Below are 26,215 nucleotides of genomic sequence, written 5' to 3' on the forward strand. Positions count from 1 at the left end.
TCAGATCATCTTACCATCTGAAAGATGTGGAGGCATTGGGTGAGGTCCCAGAGGGAGCCAGGGTGGAGGAGGTGGAAGAGGCCCACAGCCCTTGAGTGGTGATAAAGGGTAGCCCATGGGGTAGGGCATGCAGGGCGGTCCTGGGAAAGGAAATGGCCCTCTTGCATCCATATTGACCTGTAGAACAGAAGTTTAAAATATGTTGATATGACAGACAAAAGCCCCAATATTAACAAAAGCCAAGACCCAATGAAGCAGGGGCCAGCACCTGGTACCCTCCCCTATTCCAGGTTCCAAGAGAGCAGCCTAATGCCAGAGAACTCCACACATCTTTCTGGGTCCTGCCCACAGCAAGGGTTAAAAGGGTATAAAACACTATCAACACATGCTAATGCCTGTCTCTGTAAATGTATAAAGTCAAGGGTCCTGTCTCAGAGGATTAACAGAGGAAATACCAAAGTGATAAAGTAGCATATTCCTGACAGTAAGGCCCCCGTGTGCAGAAGAACTCTCCACCACTCCTTCACTACCACCAAAGAAACTTGTTCTTTGTACACTAAGAACAGAGAGAATGAAAGGAAACGAAAAGCCCATTCTCTGCACATGGAATCATAGCTACTCCTGGGTAAAAGCTCTGCCTGCAAGACCATGCCCACATCCTCTGTGCTTCCTTAATGACAAAGGAGACCTAGCCTCCTTGGAGGTGCTGCCCATGGGCACAAAGATGTCTGGGGAGATGGGGATTCCTGGAGCTGTGCGTCTGTTGTAAGGGGAGCTGTGCGTCTGTTGTAAGATTTCAGGGAATCCTAAACCTATAAACAGACAGGCCCAGTTCCATTTATCTTAATACACAGGAAATTCTGAACTTTAACTACCTTATGGGATGCAGATTAAATGCATACTATGGGAAAAAAGAGTTGATCACTCTAAATAACAGAACTAAGTCAAACGTGTTTTGATTTCAGGTATATAATTCCTGTGATGTAACATGAGAGAGGTATCAGCTATAACAGCTTAAAGGACACAACACAACCTGCTTACATGAACACAGTGTAAGGACTTGTTGGAAATCACCCCTGCAGGTTATTATTGACCTTCTACTCTTCACTACTATTTAGTGTACATGTTACACTAAAAATATAACATTTCTGAAAAATCGAGATTTTTAAACCTAGGTGTCACTAGAAGGATTCTGTTTAGCATATTTTCCTACAGAGATGGGATAGCAATGAATTAGGAAATTTATATTGCCCGAGCACATTCAATTTTCACAAAACACACAAAGGTACAAAATAACAATAGTAAAAATCACACTTCAGTAATCCAGTACCATTCCCAAATAAAGGAGATCAGGAGGGAGTCAACTGTGCCAGGAGACTTAAGCATGGAGCTATCTGTCATCCTCCCCACATTATTTCCAGGAACACACAGTGAAAGTCGGGCAGGCCTCAGCCTCTAAGCATGTGTGGTTAAGGTTGTTGTTGCCCAGTCACTCAGTTGTGTCTGACACTTTGCGACCCCATGGACTGCAGCATGCCACACTTCCCTGTCCTACGCTACCCCCCAGAGTTTGCTCAAACTCATGTCTATTGAGTCAATATTGCCATCCAACCATCTCATCCTCTGTTACCCCCTTCTCCTCCCACCCTCAGTCTTTCCCACCATCAGGGTCTTTTCCAATGAGTTGACTCTTCTCATCAGGTGGCCAAAGTACTGGAGCTTCATCTTCAGCCTCAGTCCTTCCAATGAATATTCAGGGTTGAGTTCCTTTGGATTGACAGGTTTGATCTCTTTGCTGTCCAAGGGACTCTCAAAGTCTTCTCCAGCACCACAGTTCAAAAGCATCAGTTCTTTGGCAATCAGCCTCCTTTATGTCCAACTTTCACATCCAGTACATGACTACTGGGAAAACAATAACTTTGACTATACGGACCTTTCTTGGCAAAGTAATGTCTCTGCTTTTCTTAATACACTGTCTAGATTTGTCTTAACTTTTCTTCCAAGGAGCAGGCATTTTAATTTCATGGCTGCAGTCACCATCTGCAGGGATTTTAGAGCCCAGTGGGCCATGCTCAGTAAATCTTTAATCCAATTTTCTGCTGATGGGTGGGGTTGTGCTTCCTCTCTCTAGTTTGGCCTTTCATCACCAGACTGGGTGAGTTTCATCCAGTTTTCACATTCACAACTGGGTGTTGTTTCTGCTTTGGCTCAGCCTCTTCATTCTTTCTGGAGCTTTTTCTCCACTCTTCTCCAGTAGCATATTCAGTAACTACCCACCTGGGGGGTTCATCTTCAGTGTCATATATTTTTGCCTTTTTATACTGTTCATGGGTTTCTCAAGGCAAGAGTGCTGAAGTGGTTTGCCATTCCCTTCTCCAGTGGACCATGTTCTCCACCATGACCCATCCGTCTTGGATGGCCCTCCACAGCATGGTTCACAGTTTCACTGAGTTATACAAGGCTGTGATCCATTTGATCATTTTGGTTAGTTTTCTGGGATTGTGGTTTTCATTCTGTTTGCCTTCTGATGGATGTGATAAGAGACTTGTGCAAGCTTCCTGATGGGAGGGACTGTCTGTGGGGAAAACTGAATCTTGCTCTGGTTGGCAGGGCCATGCTCAGTAAATCTTTAACTAATTTTCTGCTGATGGGTGGTGTTGTGTTCTCTCCTTCTATAGTTCTGAGGCGGCCCAGTCCTACGGTCTGTAGTCTCTAAGGATGGGCTATAGTCTCTGTGGTAAGCCTAATGGCAACCTCCTCTAGGAGGACTTTTGCCAACATGCCACGCTTCTCAGGAATGCTGCTGTCAGTGCTCTGGACCTAGCAACAGACCACTGTCAACCCATGCTTCTGCCGGTTCTGGGAGTGATACCAAATGTGACTACCTGAAAACAGAGAAGCCTGTAGATCCTTGGGGAGGAATTTGCTTTCCCAAGTAAAAATGACATGGTAGGTATAGCACAATCAATCACACAATCTAGAGATTAAGTCAAAAGGGTATTGTATAAAAAGAAGTTTCCAGGAATAGTTACAACCATAAATGACCACAGCATTTACCTGGCCCTTTTGCACATCCTTAGTAGGGAAAGAATTGTTGTTTCTCATGGGAGCCATGCCAGGTCCTGTATCTGATTAAAGGAGAAGTGATTGGAGGTTTATTCTAATTTGTACAGATTCTGAGAAAGAAAAACAATCCTACATGCCTTCTTCCACCATCTTACACTCTTTCCCACTCTCAGGTCCATTATCAGAGGCCAAGGGTTTCCCCCATGCCTCAAGTGATCCCCCGGAGGGGACCAAGACCCTGACCTTTGAGGAAGACCACAGGGCCAGAGTTCATGTATTTTCATAACTAATCAACCAACTGTGGACAGGTCTCAACTAGCTGGAAATCAACACTGAAGCAACCAATATACGTCAGAGGAAATCCCAATTTAACCAGATTAGAAACTGAAATGAGAATATCCGTGGATAGGTAGAATATCAACAAACTCTTAACATGAAGAGCAAGAGTTCATTTTTTTTGGCCACAGAGGGATTTTTCAATTTTCCTGTCCCTGTATGAATTGTCTTCTATATGTGACCAGGTATTATATAAATATTCATAAAGGGAAATAGACTAATTTTATAGTAATGAGAAAAGGAAAGCTGTGGAGATTCATCAGTGAAAGTGTCATGCCATGGATGATGTTAGAGGAGCAAAATTACATAGAAATTTAATTTTTGAGTGGAATACCTAACCCACTGTAAAATAATAAAACAAATAGAATAAAGGAACCTCCAAAAACAGTAAATAAATGCCCATTTTGCTAATGAAAATAATAAATTCTCTCCCATATTTTCAAGGTGGGGAAGCAAGCTTGGACCCACTTGCCCTCCCAGACTATCTCTTTAGTTAGAGGAACCAAGGTTGGGGCTAAGGGGATGGGGAGGGTCCTCAGTAAGTGGTGGGGCCTGAGCTCCATCAATCACAGGGCACAGGCCCAGAAAGTCATTCTGACTGAGGAATCTGAGGAAAACATCTCTGTCACTCCTTGAGACAATTTCTTGTCTTCAGTAAGCACTGGTTATTGTTCCCGGGCAACACGATCATCATTCACAGGAGAAAGAATGACATGGTGCAGTTTTGCAGCGGAAGTTAAGTTGTTGCACTTCACAATGTGCTCCCTACCTCTCCCTGGGGGTTTCTGTGTCTCAGGTCTTCCCAGCACCAGTTTCGGCATTCCGTTTTTCTCTTGCAGCCCCTGTTTTTCAAATATTGCCAATCTTGAATATAGAAAAAGAATGGACTTCAGTGAGAATTCCAACACCAGTCCTTGAATAGACACTAATGACTTAGCCCTAATACCTCAAAGACACCCTTAAAAACTGTATAGGAAATCCCATACTTGTGTCTCAAGTAGGCGGCTTCCATGCTCTGCTCTTCCATCTGTCTCTCCAAAATCCGATCCTTGATCTGTGGGAGGAAAAGCACACTCAAGTTCAGTTGTAGCAACTACAAAATGAAGGAGAGAAAGAAAGAAAAACACTTACATAGTTGTCCTGAGCCTTCTTCTCAAGAAGAGAAATCTGAAAAAGGCAATACATCAATAAACCCCCCAGGATTAGGAATTCTAAGGACCCCTCTTCAGCAGCCCAAGGTGCTCAGTAACTTGGGTGGAGGGAAGCAGGTCACCTGGTGTCTGAAGCGGAACTCCTCCTGCTGCAGTTCTTCTTGCATTTTTCCAATTTGTTGCCTGTGAGTTATAATACAATTGCTTTCATCACATAAAGCTTAACATTGAGCATCATTTTAATAATTGCCCAAGTTCCTGTTATCCTCATATCTATCTCCAAATACAATTTATTAATACATATAAAGCACTTTTCACATGATTATAAAGTGACAGGAAGAGCAAACCTACTGTTAACATCCTTCTCTTATTTATTATTTTAAATAATGCCTACAGGGTTCTGAGTTGATAAAATTCCCATACATTTTCAATAGTTCTCTAATTTAGTATGTGATGAGGGACTGATCATAAAGCTTTTATTCTCGTTTTACTTATATTCTTACCATCATTTCCAGGGTCGCAAAGACTAGGGCCATTAGTGATACTACTATATTAGTGGATGCAGTTCTTCCTAAAACAAGGTTCATTCTCGAGTAACTTCAACCAAGTTTCCATACAATCTGGCCAGCTTTGGGGATCAGTTTATTTTTAGTGACTTATATTGTTTGTTCTTTGTAATACTTACTTTCCCCCATACATTCTCTATGCATATATCTTCTGAACTTTTGGGCTAATTGGTCCCAAACATTGTACAAAAGTTAAAATTAAAAACTCAAAAGCAATTTCATGGACTACCAGTATTTAGTATGTAACCTTACTTGTAACTGTGTACTTCTCCTGACACCAATTTCAAATTTTCCTCTGCAGCTGACAGCTGTTTCTCCCTTTCCAGCCACTCACAGTGTTTCTTTTTCAGTTTCCTAAGATGGAAAAAGATATATACATTGTCCAGTAGCCAGAGTGAAATTCTGACTTCTTTATCTCCCAGAATCCTGAAGGTCTAGCTTCAAATGTTCCTCCCCACCTTCCCATCTGTGTGTAGACTGACAACAAAATCCAACGAATGAATTGAAGTCCCCCAGCTAGGATTAAAGAAAAACCAAACTTTGACTTGCTAACAAGTCTCTCTGCAATCTAAGTTTCTCTTTACAGTTTTTTACTCCTATTAATTCATCATAAAGTCATATAAAAAATGTACTTGGTGCCCTCCTAGGGTCAGTCTTGCATTTGAGATGGTAAAGACTCAATTTGTTTCAATGTGGAAAATGATACCTGACCAAGTAAACACATTTATGATGAAGCAGGGGATCATAATTAGTTTTATGCCTCCATGGGGAGCCCTGATTCTTCATGCTTCAGGCTGTATATTGATGCAGACAATCAGCCAAAGAGAGTCTTCCAGGATATGGCTTCATTAACACTCTCCAATAACTACCCAAAATTTCTATGGTTCAGGAGTGGAATCCCTACCTCTTTTTCTAAGAGAAAAAAAAAAAAGATCCATAAAAAAGATCCAAGAAAAAAAGCACATCTTAGTGCTGTATTAAAATGATGTGAACTGTCACACAGTCAGGGTGTTATCTCCAGGAGACAGATTTCAGATGGAAAACTAACAACTTCAGGGTATTAACCTACTTTCACAAGACTGAGTCATGGATATTGAGAACAGTAAAGGTCAATGGCTTAACCAAGGATGATATGCTGTGTTTTTTGTCAGATTATTTTGTTCATGGTTCCAGTTCAAAGGATTTCAATCTGATACTCTTCTATGGGATCATATGCAAAATTCAAAAATTCTAGAAACAAGGATAAAAGCACTAAGGAGACAAAGGTACCTGCATTTCTGTCTGGCCTCCCAGGCAATCTTTAAGCAAATGCTTTAGACTGGCTGTAATGTAGTGGTTGTATGGTAAGGTATTGAGTGCAGAATAAAATGTGACTTGACATAGGGTTGGGAGAACCAGACAATGTGCTGGGACTGAAACTTAAGTGGAACCAGAGGGGATCCAGGTATTAATCTAAATGATACTAGGACAATGCCTCTACTACCCAAACAAACTATAGGAAAGAATGTGTGATGATCACTTAGAACAGAAACAAAAATGTGGATTATGGAAATCAAGGTAAGATGAATGTGTTGGATGAATTTGGCAAAAATACCCTGGAACCTATTCTAAAAGAAATATGATTATCAACATCGGTTGACACATTCATTTATACAATGGTATTTGGAACATATGAACATCTTACTCTTCTGCAGCTGTTTTTCTTTGTTCATAGAATTCAATAAGGAAGACTTCATTTTTCTTCAGCATTGTTAATTCCACTTCCTTCTCTGCTTTCACAGACCTCAGTGCATCACAGATGTCTTTCAGGTTCTTTTTACCTTCTGTAAGGAAGGCATTTTCTTTGTGTGAGAAGTTGTTTGGGGTGGGGAAAAAAATGAGGAAGAACCCTGAAGGCAAGAAGAATTCTGTGCCTTCCCCCAGCAAACTTATTTCCACTATGTGGGGCCTTCTTCCCAACAAACAACATACCTACAAGTTGACAGTTTTTTTTCCTCAAAGCTGTCAGCTCTGAATCCTCATATTCAACATCGTCATCTTGTAACTTTAAACAGACATGAAAAAAAAAAATTCAAGAAGTAATGATCCACAACAATGTGAGTATACATAACACAGGAGGGTTGTGCACTTAAAAGGGTTAACATGGTTCATTTGATTTATGTGCATTATAGCACAATGAAAAATTGGTAAGGAAGGTATGGAAGTAAGATGGCAGAGGAGAAGGACCTTGATGTCACCTCCTCTCACATAAACATCAGAATTAAAACTAATTGCTGAACAACCATAGACAAAAATGACTGGAACCTACCCCCCAAAATAATCTACATCCAAAGACAAAGAAAAAGCCACAGCAAGATAGTATCAAGGCCGCAACTGCAAAATAATCAAGTCCCATACCCACTGGATGCCTGCCTGCACGCATGCTCAGTCATGTCCGACTCTATGCAACTCCATGGACTGTGGCCCACCAAGCTCCTCTGTCCATGGAATTTTCCAAGCAAGAAGACAGGAATGGTTGCCATTTCCTTCTCCAGGGGATCTTCCTGACCCAGGGATTGAACCTGCATCTCTTGTGTCTCCTGCATTGGCAGGCGGATTCTTTACCAGCTTGAGCCACTGGGGTGGGTGACCCTCAATCTGGACAATAATTATATCACAGATGTTCTCCCATGGCAGTGACAGTTCTGAGACCCATGTCAGTCTCCCCAGCCTGGGGATCTGTCACTGGGATGAGGAACCTCTGGAGCATTTGGCTTAGAATGTCAGTGAGGCTTGATCACAGAAATGCCACAGGACTAGGGGAAAGAGACATTCCATACTTGGAAGGAGAAGTCAAGGTCTCATGAGCAATGGGACCCAGGGAAGAAGCAATGACTTCATAGGAGCCTGGGCCAGACCTACCTGCTGGTCTTGGAGGGGGCTCCAGGAGGCAGAGGCAGCTGTGGCTCACTGTGGGGACAAGGACACTGGTGATGGAAGTACTGTGAAATACTCATTGACATCAGTTCCCCTGGAGGCTACCCTTTTGTCACCCAGACCTGGCCTCACTCAAGAGACTTCAGGCTCCAGTGTTGGGATGCCTCAGGCCAAACAACCAGTAGGATAGGAACACAGCCCCAGGCATCAACAGGCAGGCTGCCTAAAACCTTTCTGAGCCCAGAGCTATCTCTAAACACACTCCTTACCTTGGCACTGCATGCCAAAGGAACAAGACCCAGCTCCTCCCACCAGTGGATAGGCACAAAGCCTCCCACCATGAGGCCTGAGCAAGCCTCTAGACCAGCCTCACCCAACAGAAGGCAGATTCCTGCAAGAAGAAGCAAGAGGAAGTACAACCCTGCAACCTGTGGAAGAAAGACCACAAACACAAAACGTCAGATGACAAAATGAGACAGCAGAAGGATATGTTCCAGACAAAGGAATAAGCTAAAACCACGGATGAACAACTAGTGAAGTGGAGGTGGGCAGACCACCCAAAAATGAATTCAGAGCAATGATAGTAAACACGATCTAAGATCTCAGAAAAATAATGGAAACACAGACCTAGAAGATACAAGCGATGTTTACCAAAGAGCTAGAAGAAGCAAAGAACAGAAAACAGTGCTGCTGGAGGATACAATGACTGAAATGCAAAATGCAGTAGAAGGAATCAGCTGCAGAATAAACGATGCAGTAGAGTGGATAAGTGAGCAGAAGGAAGACAGAACGTTGGAAATGACTGCCATGAAACAGATTAAAAGGGCAAAAAAAGAAAAGAAATGAACACAGTCTAAGAGACCTCTGGGACAACATTAAATGCACCAACATTTGCATTACGGGGGAAAGAGGGAACAGGGAGAGAAAGAGCCTGAGAAAATACGTGAACAGATAATAGCTGAAAACTTTCCTAACATGGGAAAGCAAACAGTCACCCGCATTCAGGAAGTACAGAAAGCACCACAGAGGGTAAACTCAAGGAGGAATACACAGAGACACATATTAATCAAACTGACTAACCCTAACCCTAGCCCTAACCACCAAACCAGCTTTGACAAATGCTAAAGGAAATTCTCTAGGCAGGAAACACAAAGCCACAACCAGAAACATGAAAATTATGAATAGAAAGCTTACTGGTAAAGGCAGACATACAGGGGAATTCCCTGGTGGTCCAGTGGCAAAAGGTCTATGTTCTCAAAGCAGGGAGTCTAGGTGGATCCCTGGTCAGAGAACTAGATCCTGCATTCTACAACTAAAGGTCTTCATACCACAACTAAATGCCAAAACAAAAATTGAAGATCCTATGTGCTGCAACTAAGACCCAGGGTAGACAAATAAATACATAAAATAAATATTTTTTTTTAAAAGGCAAGTGTATTTAGATAGCATCACTGATGCAATGGACATGAATTTTAGCAAACTCCTGGAGATAGTTAAAGAGAAGGAAGCTGCAGACCATGGGGTTGCAAAAAGTTGGATAAACTTTAGAGACTAAACCACAACATAGTAAAGGTAGGAAGTCATCCACACACAAATACGATATCAAAACCAGCAATCGAGAGAAGAGAGTACAAACACAGGATGTTGGAAATGCATTTGAAATTTAGAGACAACCAACTGAAAATAATCTTGTGTATATACAGACTGCTATATCAAAACCTCATGGTAACTGTAAACCAAAAATCTTCAATAGCTATAAACACAAAAAAGGAAAAGGAATAATAATAATAATTTTAAAAAAACCACTAAAGATAGTCATCACATCAAAATAGAAGAGAACAAAGAGGAAGGGAAGAAAAAAGACCTACAAAAACAAATCAAAGCAATTAACTAAATGGCAATAAAAACATACCTATTAAAAATTACCTTAAAAGTAACTGGATTAAATGCTTGAGCCAAAGGACACAGACTAGCAGAAAGGATATAAAAACAAGACCTGTATATATGCTGTCTATGAGAGCCACTTCAGGTCTAGGGATACAGACAGACTGCAAGTGAGAAGGTGGAAAAAGTTATTCCATGTAAATGGAAATCAAAGAAAGCTGGAGTAGCAATACTCATATAAGACAAAATGGACTTTAAAATGAAGACCGTTACAACAAAAAAAATGAAGACCATTATAAGAGAAAAAGAAGGACACTACATAATGATCGAGGGACCAATGAAAGAGGAAGATATAACAACTGTAAATATATATGCAACCAGAATAGGAGCACCTGTCTATATAAGGCAAATGCTAACACCATAAAAGGAGACACTGGCAGTAGACATTGGCAGTGGGGGACTTTAACACTATACTTACATGAATGGACAGATCATCCAGACGGAAAATCAATAAAGAACCACAGACATTAAAGGGCATGCTAGACCAGCTGGACTTAGTACTTACATAACACTCCATCTGAAAGCAGTAGAATACGGATTTGTTTCAAGTGCACATGGACATTCTCTAGAATAGATCTCATGATGGGCCATAAAGTATGCCTTGGTAAATTTAAGAAAACTGAAATCAAATCAAACATCTTTTCTGACTGAAAAGTCATGAAATAAGAAATCAACTACAAGAAAAAAAATAAAAACAAGCACATGGGGGCCTAAGCATTATGCTACTGAACAACCAAAGGGTCACTGAAAAAAAATCAAAGATAAAATTAAAAAAATACCTAGAGACAAATGAAAATGAAAAGGTGATGATCCAAAATCCATGGGACACAGTAAAAGCAGTTCTAGGCAGAAAGTTTATGGCAATACAATCTTAACTCAGGAAACAAGGAAAACCTCAAATTAATAACCTAACCATATGCCTAAATCAACTAGAAAAAGAAGAACAAACAAAACCCAACATTAGTAGAAGGAAAGAAATCATAAAGATGAGAGCAAAAAATAAATTCAATAATGATGAAGAAAACAATAGAAAAGAGCAAAGAAACTAAGATCTGGTTCTTTGGGAAAAAAAATAAACAAAATTGATAAACCTTTGGCCAGACTCATCAGGAAAAAACAGGAGAGGGCTTGAATCAATCAGGTTAGAAATGAAAAAGAAAAGAAGTAGTTACAACTGACATCAAAGAAATAGAATTGTAAATGACTACTACAAGCAACTATATGTCAGTAAAACAGACAACCTAGAAGAAAGGAAAACATTCTTATAAGAAAGGTACAATCTCTGAAGAATGAACCAGGAAGAAACAGAAACTATGAAGACAAATCACAAGTATTGAAATTGAAACCATTACTAAAATACCGCCAACAAACCAAAGACCAGGACTAGATGGCTTCATAGGTGAGTTCTATCGAACATTAAACACATATCTTTCTGAAATTATTTCCCAAAGTTTCAGGTAAAGGAAAACTCATAAGTTCATTCTGTGAAGCCACCATCACCCTGATACCAAAAGCAGAAAAAGATACCATAAAAGAGAAAATTACAGGCCAACTATGAACATAGACACAGAAAAAAATCCTCAACAAAATATTAGCAAACTGAATCCAAAAATACATTAAAAAGATCATATTTATTTATCCCAGGAATGCAAGGAGTTTTCAATATCTGAAAATCAATTAGAGTGATTAGCAAAGTGAAGAATAAAAGCCATTATGATCACATCAATAGATAGAGAAAAGGCTTTTGACAAAATTCAACACACATTATTTAAAAAAAAAAACTCTCCAGAAAGTGGGAATAGAGGGAATCTACTTTAACATAAAATAGAACATATATGACAAACTCACAGCTAACATCATACTCAATGGTGAAAAGCTGAAAGCATTTCCTCTAAGACCAGGAACAACAAAGATGTCCACCCTGTCCACTTTAATTCAGCATAATTTTGGAAATCATAATCACAGCAATCAGAGAAGAAAAAGAAAATAAGTCCAAATTGGAAAGGAAGAAGTAAAACTGTCACTGTTTACAGATGACATGATACTATACATAGACAATCCTGACGATGCCACAAGGAAACTACTAGATTTCATCAATGAATTGGGTGAAGTTGTAGGATACAAAATATATACACAGAAATCTTTTGTATTGCATACAGCAAAAATGAAATAACAGAAAGAGAAAATAAAGAAATAATCTCATATAACATCACATCAAAAAGAATAAAAAACCTAAAAATAAACCTACCTAAGGAGACAAAACAATTGCATTCCAAAAACTGTAAGATGCTGATGAAAGAAATCAAAGATGACACAAACAAATGGAAAGATATACCATGTTTTCAGATTGGAAGAACCAATATTGTCAAAATGACCATACCACCCAAGAATCAATGCAATCCTTATCAGTGGTATATTTTTGAAGACCTGGGGAGAAACCAAAGAGGAACTAAACAGCCTCTTGATGAAAGTGAAAGAGGAAAGTGAAAAAGCTGGTTTAAAACTCAACATTCAAAAATCAAAGATCACGCATCCAGTACCATCATTTCCTGGCAAATAGATGGGGAAATAATTGAAACAGTAACAAAATTTGTTTTCTTGGTCTCCAGAATCACCGCAGATGGTGACTGCAGTCATGAAATTAAAAGACGCTTGCTCCTTGGAAGAAAAGCTACAATAAACGTAGACAGCATATCAAAAAGCAGAGACATTATTTTGCCAACAAAGGTCCATCTAGTCAAAGCTGTGATTTTTCCAGTAGTTGTGTATGGATGTGAGAGTTGGACGATAAAGAAAGCTTAGTGCCAAAGAATTGATGCTTTTGAACTGTGGTGTTGGAGAAGACTCTTGAGAGTCCCTTGAACTGCCAGGAAATCAAACCAGTCAATTCTAAAGGAAATCAGTCCTGAATATTCATTGGAAGGACTGATGTTGAAGCTGATGCTTCAATTCTCTGGCCACCTGTTGTGAAGAACTGACTCTTAGAAAAGACCCTGATGCTGGGAAAGATTGAAGGAAGGAGGAGAAGGGGACAGAGGATGAGATGGTTGGATGGCATCACCGACTCAATGGACATGAGTCTGAGCAAGCTCTGGGAGTTGACAGGGAGGCCTGGCATGCTGCAGTCCATGGAGTCACAAAGAATCTGACACGACTGAGCGACTGAACTGTACTGAACTGACAGGGTCTAGTGAAATTGTACAACTCACAAGGAGAAACAAACAGCATTGTGAAAGTTAAACCAGAGCTGCCTTTTTGCATACAAACTGATGATGTTATCAGTTTGCTGCCTAGGATTATAAGCTGGAGCCCCCAAACTGCAATTTGAAGTCTCACTCTTGGGGTGGAACACCTCCCAGGATCATTTCCCAGTGGTGACTTCAGATTGTGGGGCTTCCCAGATGGCGCTAGTGGTAAAGAACCTTCCTGCCAATAGTGAGTGAGTGAAAGTTGCTCAGTCATGTCTCTTTGTGACCCCATGGATATACACTCCATGGAATTCTCCTGGCCAGAATCCTGGAGTGGGTAGCCTTTCCCTTCTCCAGGGGACCTTCCCAACCCAGGGATCAAACCCAGGTCTCCCACACTGCAGGCAGATTCTTTACTAGCTGGGTCACATGGGGGGATGAAAAGATGTGGGTTCTATCCCTGGGTTGAGAATCCCTTGGACAGAGGAGCCTGGTGGGCTACAGTCCATGGAATCTCAAAGGGTCGGACATGACTGAAGCAGCTTAGCACGCACACTCACACTTCAAATTGACATTAACTAGGGACTTTCCAATGCCTGGATGTAGGTCAGTCCAATTTAGTGATGTATGTGCTATTACTTTTCTCTGTTGTTTCTATTCCCTTTTAATGACTGTATATTGAAATTAGGTAAACTAATCTTCTATAGAAAATCAAAACTTTATGTGTAATGAGTGGTTTATTTTGTTTGAATCCATTGAATTTAAAATGAAAGTAAAAATTTTTGCAAAACATGCCATTTGCAGCAACATGGATGGACCTAGAGATTATCATACTAAATGAGGTAAGTCAGACAGAGAAAGACAAATATATGATATCACTTATATGTGGAATCTAAACGAATGATACATATAAACTTATTTATAAGCCAGAAACAGATTCACAGACATAGAAAACAAACTATGGTTACCAAAGAAGAATGGTAGGGGGATTCATTAAGAATTCAAGATTAAATACATACACACTGCTGCTGCTGCTGCTAAGTCACTTCAGTTGTGTCCGACTCTGTGCGACCCCATAGACGGAAGCCCACCAGGCTCCCCCATCCCTGGGATTCTCCAGGCAAGAACACTGGAGTGGGTTGCCATTTCCTTCTCCAATGTGTGAAAGTGAAAAGTGAAAGTGAAGTTGCTTAGTCGTGTCCGACCCTTAGCGATCCCATGGACTGCAGCCTACAAAATCCTCCATCCATGGGATTTTCTAGGCAATAGTACTGGAGTGGCTTGCCATTGCCTTCTCCGAAATACACACTACTGTATTTCAAATAGATAATGAACAAGGGTCTACTGTATAGCACAGGGAAATCTACTCAATATTCTGTAATAACCTATATGGGAAAAAATCTGAAAAAAGGATACATGTATATGTATAACCAAATCATTTTGTTGTACATCTGAAACTAACACATTTTAAGTCAACTATATTTCAATATAGAATTTTTTAAAAAATCGAAAAAGAAGTAACGATTTGTCAGTTCTCTGAATTAAACAGTCCATTCTAAAGGAGATCAATCCTGGGTGTTCATTGGAAGGACTGATGCTGAAGCTAAAACTCCAGTACTTTGGCCACCTCATGCGACTAGCTGACTCACTGGAAAAGACTCTGATGCTGGGAGGGATTGGGGGTGGGAGGAGATGGGAATGACAGAGAATGAGATGGCTGGATGGCATCACCTACTCGATGGACATGAGTTTGAGTGAACTCCGGGAGTTGGTGATGGACAGGGAGGCCTGGCGTGCTGTGATTCATGGGGTCACAAAGAGTCGGACACGACTGAGCGACTGAACTGAATGGGAGTAAAACTTGTTACCTGATTCTTCTCAGTGTTGAGCTGAACGTTCTCTTCCACCAGTTCTTCAGGTTTCACTTTCACTTCATTGACACAAGCTTCATTAAAGGCACTTTCAAACTGAAGCAAAACATTCTCATCAATGACTTAATTCCCAAGAAAAACAATTCCAAGCAGATATCATTTTAATCTTCTAAGATGTGAAAATTTGTTCTTTGTAAAAGTTAATGTATACAATGGAAATCCTGCAGCAAATACAGGTAGTTTACCTCTGAAATTCCTGAGGTGTTTGCTAAAATAGCATCGTTCATGTTCTCTGCAGAATTTTCTTTTTCCAGTATCTGCACATAGGATAGAAACAAAAAATGTACTGAGATGCCAAGGGACACACTCAGTGATATGCTGAAAAGTGGTAATATCAAACAAGCATATCCCAGGGTGATCCCTAAGTTTCACGTGATAGTAGATCCAGGGTGGGCCCAGGAAAAATGTCAAGCCCATAAAGAAATGCAGAACAAAGAAGGCCATTAAGGCACAAGTATTTCATAGCTTCATAAAATATCTTGCTCACTGAATAACAACAGAGATGACTGGATGACAAGGGAGGAAAATTGTCCATATCAAACAGCTCATCAATGGGTGTTCTTGATGGAAAATAAAGAAAACTTTCCCAAATTCACACTGAAAATTCTTTGTTCAGTATAAAGAAGGGTAGGGCCCATACAACTTCACCTCTCATATGTTTTCCTTCACCTCTCATGTATTTCCTGGGATTGTCTATGTGAAGGCAGTGCCAAATAGTGAGAAAACTTAGAAAATAAAAAACTTCCTAGTCTCTGAAACTGGAAAGATCATGGAGATATGAGTATGTGATATTCCAGATCATTGTTCAGAAGAAGGTTCAGCTCCCAAATACCCACAATCTACGGTAGTGAATAGTAAAAGGAGATGGAGCCCTCAATTCACCCAATGCACAGAAAGCCTCAAAAGTCTAACTGTGATAAATTTAGCAGCCAAATTCTTACCAAGTTCGGTGTCTTGACATTCTGACCCCTCACAGATTGCAACCTATCACGAGAACTTTGAAGGAGGTCATTCAGATATTCGTTAGCCCTCTCAATTGTTTTGATGTTATCCTTTAACAAAACAAATTGAATCAGTAATAATTACTCATTACTTTTACTTCTGTTTTCAGAATGTAATCCCAGGTAGAGACGGGATTTTTACCTTAAATTTTAGTGCTTCATGAGAAAACATCTTATTTTGTCTCCTAGTTTCTTGAAGACGTTTCTTTGAGTCATTGATCTATGCAAATATGTGCAAAAGGAAATCAGCATTACAAATATTGATTACAGGGCCAGCCAAACCTATCTTTTCATTGTGAGTCCTTCCACAAATACAGAAAACAGTGCTTTACATCTATGAAGCTTGCTATGAACCTGGACTGTTTATGGAACATAAGAAATAGGACAGTAGGATGAAAGAAAACAGAGAAAAATAACTGAACTCTCAGAGGTGGAAGAAGTTGAAGGTAAAATCATGAAAAATAACAAAAGGAAATGATACCTTCTGTTCCATAGTGGATATATTTTCTGCAAGTTGTCTGTTTTCCTTCACAAAATTATTGATTTTCTCTGATATTTGCTGCAAATTAACTAAAGGGAGATAAAACAATTTCTAAGATTTAGTAGAAAAACTCAGTTAAAATGGAATTATCTCAGTGTAAGCAGCAGACATATATGATCTTTTTCTTTTCTCTTTATATAACTTTTCTCTTTACTATTATGTCTAAAACAAGCAAGTTTTAGCTAGCAGAATTTAAAACATAAGAAACATTATTTCAATGAGATTCCTATGTAAAATGCTTTCAAAGATGAATAAAAACATAAAATTGACTTCTAAATTCTCCCCCATCTATAAGTACCATTCTCAGAAAATTCAGTCACTTCAATGAGCTGTGTCATTACCAAAGATGAAGTAAGAACAGCAAACATCCTGTCAACTTAAAATTCTTGCCTCCAATTACTAAGGTGAATATATATGTTGCTGTAAGAAAAAGAAACTCCTTATTTCATCCAGCGTCAACCCACATCAAGGCCCTATTTGCAGTTCCACAGAAGGCAAGTTCAAAATCTTGACTGATAGGCTCTTGAAAGGCTTCCAGTGTCTTCCTGATGCCCTGTAGATTGCCTTTCTCTTTGAAATTGAACACACTTGCATAAAATGTGGGCTTCACAAACTTGGTGCTAGAGGACCAGGATAACTCATAGTCCCTAAAAAATAGCATTTTCGTCCCCAGGATGGAGAATATTACCATCACTTTTCAGGAAGACAGAATGCATAAAGCACCCAATTACAGGTATATACACATGTATGAAGCCCCTGGTGGCTCAGACGGTAAAGAATCTGCCTGCAATGCAGGAGAGCCAGGTTCCATCGCTGGGTTGGAAAGATCCCCTGGAGAAGGGAATGGCAAGCCACTCCAGTATTCTTGCCTGGAAAATCCTATGGACAGAGGAGCCTGGGGGGTTAGAGTCCATGGGGTTGCTAAGAGTTGGACACGACTGAGGGACTAACAATTTCACATGTATCAAGCTCAAGAACACAGCCTGCAATTCCAGACTCCCCCAAAAGACATTTAATGCCCTCATCTGACCACACAGTGCAAACTTATCTTGTTTGCCCAAGGTGAAAGCTCGGATGCTGAGATCACTTTTATTACTGCCACCATTGCTGTGGTTCATCACCATTGTGATGAACACCAATATTTGAGGGCCTACCAAGTGCCAGCAGCCACCCTCCTCTTAACAGATAAGTTTACATAATCATCACTATCTATAAAGCCCATACAGAATTCATTATCCCTATTTTGCATCATGTTCATTTCCACTCATTCTCCAGTGGCATGCATGTTTTCCTCCACTTCAGACTCAAAACCCATGGCTTGATCCTTTGTTGTGACATATAATGCCTGGCAATATCTGCATTCTTCCTTAAACCTGAAGCTTCTTCAGTATTGTTTTATCATCTTTACCTTTCACCAAGAACCAGGTCGTGACAGGTACTCATTCCAAACTTCAGTCTCATCATCCCTTGCTTCCTAAACATTTATATGCAAAACTAAATTCACCCTATTCTCCCCACTCCCCAGTCCTGTGATCTTTTCCTCATTTTTTTTTTTTTTTTATCTCAATGGATGGCAACTCCCTCTACAATAACATTAGACTTCAACCCAGGAGGAGGAAATTTTTCAAGAGAACCATCACAATATTATAAAGTAATTATCCTCTAATTAAAAAATAAATAAACAAAAATAAAAATTATACTTAAAAAAAGAAGTCAATTAGACAAATACAAAAAGTCACTGTATCTACTTCTAGCTGAATTAAAACTAACATCAAACACCAGTACTGAGACAATTATCACAAAGGAGTCTAAAGCTTAAACTCTTACCTTGATATACTGGGGGTTTTACCTAGAGAAGGAAGAAACAAAATTAAAATTGATATCAAAACATATTATTTTAACAATCTATAGCTCCAGTAATTTGGCCACTTGATGAGAACTGTCGACTCATTAGAAAAGACCCTGATGTTGGGAAAGGTTGAAATGCAGGAGGAGAAGGGGATGACAGAGGACAAGGTGGTTGGATGGCATCACTCACTCAATGGACGTGAGTTTGAGCAAGAATGGGGAAATGGTGAACGACAGGGAAGCCTGGTGTGCTGCAGTCCATGGGGTCGGAAAGAGTTGGGCATGACTGAGTGACTGAACAGCAACAACAAATAGTTCCTGATAAAACATCAAAATAATAATCCAAAAAAATATAATAATCATTTTGATACAGGATAATGATTCATATGATTAAAAATAAGAAAAGAATTTACTATTTAAGTCAGGCTACTTCCTACACAATTTCTGATAAGGAACACAATGATAAATAACTTATTTTTGACCCAAAGATCTTTTACATTCTATTAAATGAACACCTATTTATTTAATTTTGATAATGCGATGTATTTTCTTTTGATAATCAATCCATTTATTTTTAATAACACAATGTTATAAATGTACTAAAGTATTGTTATCTATTTTCTTAAATGCAATATGTACATTGCAGTTCAGAACGTGGGATTATTTTAAAAGCTTCCAAAAGGAAAAAGCAAAATCTTTGTGCTGAGATATGCCTCTTTACTCACTAGAAGCTTTTCTGAAATCTTTCAGGGAGTTGGCTGTTTGCTGAATTGATATACACTGAAACATATCATGGTTTGAATTTTCCAGACCAATGAAAACAGAGGGTAATCTCTGAGAAAGAACGTGGGAGATGGCTATAGAGGAAAAGCACAAGCAACAAAAGAAAGGACAATAGCATTTCAAGAAAGGAGAAATGTGCTTCCCAGATATGAGCTATAACCTGAAGAATTTTAGCTCAATAAAATCCAGGCAGAGCTTCATTTAAATATTATGCAAAGGTACATTTTCTTCACCTTAAAACATTTTTCCTCATTCAAAGCCATAAGCAATATTCAGATTGAGACTGAAAGCTTTCTGAGGCTAGCCCTAAGACTTGGAAAGCTATCAGAATATCATTAACTTTACACATTGCGCAGGAAAACAGTGAGCTTCACTGTCCTTTGTCACCTAATCCCCCAGCCAGGGGCATGTGAAAAGAAGGATGGGGTCACCAAATACTTGATATTTATGTTTTCATCATGAAGAGAACGGTTTATAGACTGTCATTTTTCCACTGAGAATATAGTTATTTGGCTCACTGAGTTCTTTAATAAAAAGATTAGAGTATTTTGCAAAGCATTTTCATTTCAAAGCTAATTTCTGTTAAAGTTTATACTCTAAAAGGAAATAAAGAGGAGAGTTGGACTCCTGGATTCTGGTCCAACTTGTAAGGAACTTGGAAATTGTCACTCATACACAAACAAGACAAAAGCAAAAAAACTGGAAAAAAAAACAAAATGCTTTAGAGATCGCTCAGAGAACTGAAGTCACAAGGCAAACTCTTGCTAGAGAATTAGGGAAACAGACTTGCAGATACAGAGCAATCATCACTTACTGGAGCAGAGGCCCAAGGTCAGAATTCTCTACAGAACAGAACATCATGGGAGAGAAATCTATACTCTAATGGATGAAGTCCTGGGGGCTCTGTGTGGACAAGCGCATGAAACTTAATAATGCCAGACTGCCCAGTGTTAGGGGATACCCTATCTTTCATCAGTTTTATCTTCGGGAATCCTAAAAGATGTGTAAATATTGGGGGAAAATCTCCACAAGCTGTTGACATGAGAGAGAGAAAACAGTCATTTAAAAATAAACTCTATTCTTTTCTATTTTTAAATAGACACAATATCAAACAAAAAAAGAAATTATAGGCTAATATTACTGAAGAACAAACATGCAAAAATCCTTGACAACAATCTCACAAACCAAATCCAACAATATATTAAACGGATCCTACACTGTGATATGGGACTGATTTCAGGGATGCAAGGATGGTTCAATATCCACAAATCAATCAATGTAAAACAACATATTCACAAATTGAAGAATAAAATACATATGATCACATCAATAGATGGAGAAAAATTCAGCAGATACTTTATATATATATATAAAACTACCTCAGCATAATAAAGTCCATCCATGACAAACCCACAGCTAACATCATATTCAATAGTGAAACACTGAAAGAATTTTCTCTAAGATCAGGAACAAGACAAGGACATCTACTCATCACTTTGATTCATCATCAGAGAAGAAAAAGAAAAAATCAATCCAAATTGGAAAGGAAGAAGTAAAACTGTCACTATTTGCAGATAACATGACACAGTACACAGAAAAATCCTAAAGATGCCACACAAAAACAACTTGAGCTCATTAATAAATTTTGTAAATTTGAAGCATGAAAAATTAATATACAAAAATCTGTTGGTTTTCTATATAATCAAATCAACTATTAAAAATGGAATTAAGGAAACAATCTCATTTACAGTTGCATTAAAAAAAAACTGTGTTCAGAAACCTTTGAGTTTAAAAAAACCTGTTCTCAGAAATATATGAGACTGATGAAAGAAATCAAAGACATAGAAAGTTACACTATGTTCATGGATTGGAAGAATTGATATTGTTAAAATGACCATACTACCCAAGGCAATCTATATAATCAATGTAATCCCGTATAAAAATACCAATGGCATTTCTCACAGAACACGGGAACCACCTGATTCCAAGGTCCAAAGCTGGAACTATTTGAACAACAAAATGAAAGAGGATTGCATTATTCTAGAAAAAGTAAAATATATTTCAAGAACTCCATATGGAAATATTTTCCTTAGAGGATGAAATCTGCATGATTACGCAGATGTTCAGTTCTCCAAGATGTGACATATAACTCCCCACTCCTTGTGATGTGCACACAGTAATTTCATCAGGGAGAATGTACACTGGCCAGAGGAGAAACATAGAAAACACTGACTAAAGATCTTTTTAATAATTTTAATAATACTTATAAATGGAGGAGTGTACCATTTAAAAATTGTAAATCACTATGCTGTACACCTGAAACTTACATAATATTGTACATTAACTGTACGTCAGTAAAGGAAGCCAAGCCCTCAAGAGAAACAATTTTACTAGAGCCTAACTGGGGTTTGGCCCAAAGACGAGGTGACATAGGCAAAGGGAAATGCCCAGTTCCAACACACTCTCTCTCTCCTTCCTGTCTCGTCTAAGGATAAACTCAGCCTACCCTCTAGCCTGGTAAATATAAATCTTACATTAAAGGCCTATATATAATACCTCAGTTCCACCACAACAGGGCCCAATATGAAGCTAACAACAAATCCTTACAAGGCATACCAAAAGAAGAAATCACACAGTTTGAACTCAAAGTGCAAATATTTGAATCACACTTAATATGGAAGAGAAAATCAAATCATTATCTCTGGGGATTTAAAACCACTGTGATTAACATGGTAATGGGTCCAATGGTAAAAAGTGGACAATATGCAAGAATAGATGAGGAAAAAGAATCCAAAGGAAAGTTGAGGAATTAAGAACACTTAACGGAAACGAGGAACACGCTTGATGGGTTTATTAACAAACTCAACAGAGCTGAGAAAGAATCAATGCACTTAAATGTCAGTAGAAAATTAAACAGATGCAAAGAAAATAATAATAAAGCCCAAATTATCCAAGACAGTGGGACATTTACAAAGGATCTAACCTAAACATAATAGCAATACCAAAGCAAAAATCATTTGAAGCAATAATGACCAAGAAATTCTAAAATAAGGATAATGATGATAATCACTGAGCCACAGATACAGGATGCTCACAGATTTCCAAGTGGGAATGAATACATACATATATATTTATATGTTGCTTATATATTTATATAACATATAAGAGAAAGAAAAACTTACATAGAAGCCAGGTGTGGAGGGCATTGGGGTAATAATAACACCTTACCCAGGGAGGACAAAGATAGAAATACATCAGACTTCTATTCAGGAACCATGGAATCAAGAAGAAAGTGGAATGAAATATATAAAAGTGTTAAAAGGAAAGGATCATCAACCTAGACTTCTGTAAACACTGAAATTAGCCTTCAAAGCACACCATGGAATAAAGAAAATTGTCAGAGATAATGAAGGGCATTACTTTAATGGTAAAGAGGTCAATTCTGCAAGAAGACATAACAATCCTTCATGTGTATGTATTAACAACGGTATCAAAAATTGACAGAATTTCTAGGATAAATAGACGAACTCATTATTACAGTCAGAAATCAAAACATTTTATTAGTCATTGACAGATCCAAAATATAAAAATTCAATAAGAATACACTTGAACTGAACAACATTATCAACCAGCTGGGTCTAATGACATCTACAGAAGACTTCAACCAGTGACAGCAGAATACACATTCTTCTCAAACTCATAAAACATTAGGACCATAATTCAGAGCCATAAAACACTTAACACATTTAAAGTAATGGCATAGAAAGGATATGTAGCAGACATTAGTAAATAGAAAGATAACTGGAAAATCACATGAAAAATGGAGATTAAACAAAATACTTCTAAAGAAAAGATGGGTCAAGGAGGACATCTCAACAGAAATCTGAAAATATGTCAATCTAAGTGAAAATAAATACAAAACATTAAAATTTGTGGGAGGCAGTGAAAGCATTGCTTGGAGTGAGGGAAATCTGTAGACCTGAAGGTAAATAAAATGTTTGTGACTATAAAAATTCCCATCATGGATATTAAAAGTATATCTATAAGGTACTTTAGTAATACTCACAGCAAGGATGGTCCTCCAGAAGAAAATGACAAATGCAGAAAATCCCAAGGAGGCAGTAATCATGGTAAGCTTCCAAAGAATTTCATAAGCATCAGGCCCAAGATGGAAATGGTCAGGCAGAATATGGACCAGCTGAAATAATATTTGAGATGATGAGGAAACTTGAAGACAATTACAGTATATCCATCACAAAGAATCAACTTTAGAAAACATAAACCAACCTCCAGGAGGCACCTACATCCCTCTTATATATCCTCATGGAGGAGAGAGGGGACAGAAGGATTCTAAAGGAGCAGGAGGAAACTTTTGGGAGTGTTGTGTTTACAATCTTAATGTAGTAATGGTTTCATTGCTGTACACATATGTCAAATATCAACAGACTATACTCATTAAAGAGGTGCTTGCTATCATAAGTAAATTATACCACACTTAAGCTGTAGAAAAAAAGTCTGATACACAAACTATTAGATATTTTATTTTGCTAATAAACACATTGCAAGTATTTTAAAAACAGTTAGCAGAAATTAACTTATGAATGTAGAAGACATCTTAAAATTGAAAAGTAAGTGAATGCAAACCGTCTGCTGTATCTTCATGAAGTACCTGGAAAAACTCCTACTGAACATTTCATAAAATAACTCCAAAATGTATAGAAGGATAGGAAAAATAACAATAAAAATGTATGTTAAAGATATAAATGAGAATAATAGAGAAATATTTATAAATATGGAAATAAGTGAGAAAGATGGGCAGCTTCTGTTATAAAAAAACTATTTTTTTCAACCAGAATTAATTAAAAATTTCCATTTAGCCCAAGTTTCTAAAAACACTGAGGTTTTTTTTCATGTGTACTTTGATTCTGAACCACAGTACATAATGTCAGACTTCTGAAGTACATAATGATTTGTACAATAGCATCATCTCATATATTATGATTAAAATGATAAGAATTGAATTTAGCTAAAAATACAATTCCAGTCAATAAAAAGTATTCACTTTCATTTTTCATAGCATTGCACCTAAACAATTAATGGCAACCATGAAAATTAAATTATAAAAAAATCAAAGTTTCTGAATAATAAAAACAAGATTTTCTTACAAAATCTAGCGATGTAAGTATTTTAGGAGGAAATAAGCTCAATGTGATTCATACTGATCAACATACCAAGTTTCAGTTTTGTACAAATAAAATCCCTCTACTCTAGAAAGTAGCTTCTGAAATCAATAGCATTTTCATCGTCAACCCTCAGAACTGAGGTCAGTAAAATGTGTGCTGTTGGGAATCATACACTGTCTTTGAGTAGACACTGTGAGAGAGAAAAGGGACTCTCAGCACAAAGGTTAAACACAGATCAAATCACAAAAAAGACAAACACCATCTGCTCAGGAACTGGGAAAACATCTTCAGGCGTGGGCACTCTTGTTCTGTATGGCAACTGTCTAAATGCTGACACCAGTAGCTGACTCCTACCTAGAATTGATCCAGTGGGGTCAATAAACTGAGGTTAGAGTCAGTGGCCATGAGCAACAGTGGAGGTGGGAAACGCAAGACAAATTGCTTTATCTGAGTGCCCAAAGATGAGATAGGGGAAAGAGAATTTAACTAATTTCTGAGAATACAGTCTCAATCCCTCTGAGGGGAAAAAAAAAAATTCCAACAAAGATTATATAGACATGTCTTCCTTCGTAGGCTCAAAAGAAACAGGTGGAGGTATTCATGTGGCATGACTCTATCTCAATGCAAAGGATGTCCCAGGCACTGGGCCCTTCCAGATCCCTCAGAATCTGGTGCATGCCAAAGAGAACAAATCCATTTATTTCTTTGGGGTGTTCTCAGTTTTTATCTTTCTTTCCTGGGTGTGGAAGAACATTTTTATGGGAGTGAAAACTTTCATAGTATGGTGAACCTGGCATTTCTTTATATTTGAACAATTCTAAGGACTTGAAGGACCTTTCTGTTTTGGGTAGATCAGCACTCTGTACACAGACACTTCATTAAAGAAAGGACAATGACTCATTCACCTCCAGGTTATGTCACTCCTAAGGATTTCCCTGTTATAAACATCCCAGCAGGATGCAGCCACGTTGACTGGGCTCCCAGGGCTCCCAAGCTCCCATCAATCTGGCTGGACAGAGTCCCTGAAGGCAATATTCAAAAGCACAATGGAAGGGATGCCTCAGAAGTTGATAAAAGTCAACAAACCAGTAAGAACAGAGCACAAATGGCATTGCACTTTTTAGCAGACTAGTACCAACCCAAAGCTTAAATACCACTGTTCTCAGGACTGCCAAACTTCACAAATAAGAAGGGTGTGCTTACAGGAAAACACACTCCATAGGGAAGGACCCTGAACTTGTGTAGCTTGAAGCAGGATCCTGACAAGCTTTCCAGGAGCCAGTCTAATTTCGAGCCTAGGACTCCTAATAAATAAGAGTTCCCTACTTAAAAAAAAATAACACTATTGAGACATAACTGATATATCATACAATTCATTCATTTTTGACATACGACTCAACAGCTTTTAGTACATTTCCACTTCCTTCTTTGACCAAATAAAGTTACTATTTCAGGTTTCATCCTGTCAGCCCTGCTGTGTTTGATACAGGCAGCAGCAACAGGGCCAGGACAGTGATGAGAACAGCTGCGGCAAGAGCTGGCTCAGGCTGGTCAAGAAACCCGCCCTGAGGACCTTGGTCTTCACGAAGGACTGAGTTCCCATTGAGGACGCCATGAAAAAATGCAGTTATTTAAGTTCAGTATGACAGAGCCCAATAAAAAGGAAGAAACCTCTGATGTTTGCTGTTCACTCACATGCTTGTTTGGGTAAGGTGAACACTCGAGTAGAAGGAGCCAGAAGAGCAGTCTCTTCACCTCCAT

General features: G+C 38.6%; 1 protein-coding gene across 1 annotated transcript; it reads right to left on the reverse strand.

Moving 5' to 3' along the window:
- Positions 1–26,215, reverse strand: LOC148773671 (transport and Golgi organization protein 1 homolog). The gene is made up of 17 exons (XM_088833186.1): positions 26,150–26,215; positions 23,338–23,469; positions 18,468–18,489; positions 16,581–16,669; positions 16,242–16,319; positions 16,040–16,150; positions 15,284–15,355; positions 15,036–15,134; positions 7,091–7,163; positions 6,804–6,942; positions 5,372–5,473; positions 4,676–4,736; positions 4,534–4,569; positions 4,389–4,456; positions 4,172–4,266; positions 3,058–3,128; positions 1–177 (listed from the first exon to the last, which is right to left on the reverse strand). The coding sequence occupies exons 1-17, from the start codon at positions 26,213–26,215 to the stop codon at positions 1–3; spliced, it is 1,491 nt and encodes a 496-aa protein (XP_088689312.1).

The sequence above is a fragment of the Moschus berezovskii genome, chromosome 27, assembly GCF_049115385.1.
Source record: "Moschus berezovskii isolate FMDL1 chromosome 27, NW_MosBer_1.0, whole genome shotgun sequence".
Lineage (NCBI taxonomy): Eukaryota > Metazoa > Chordata > Mammalia > Artiodactyla > Moschidae > Moschus > Moschus berezovskii.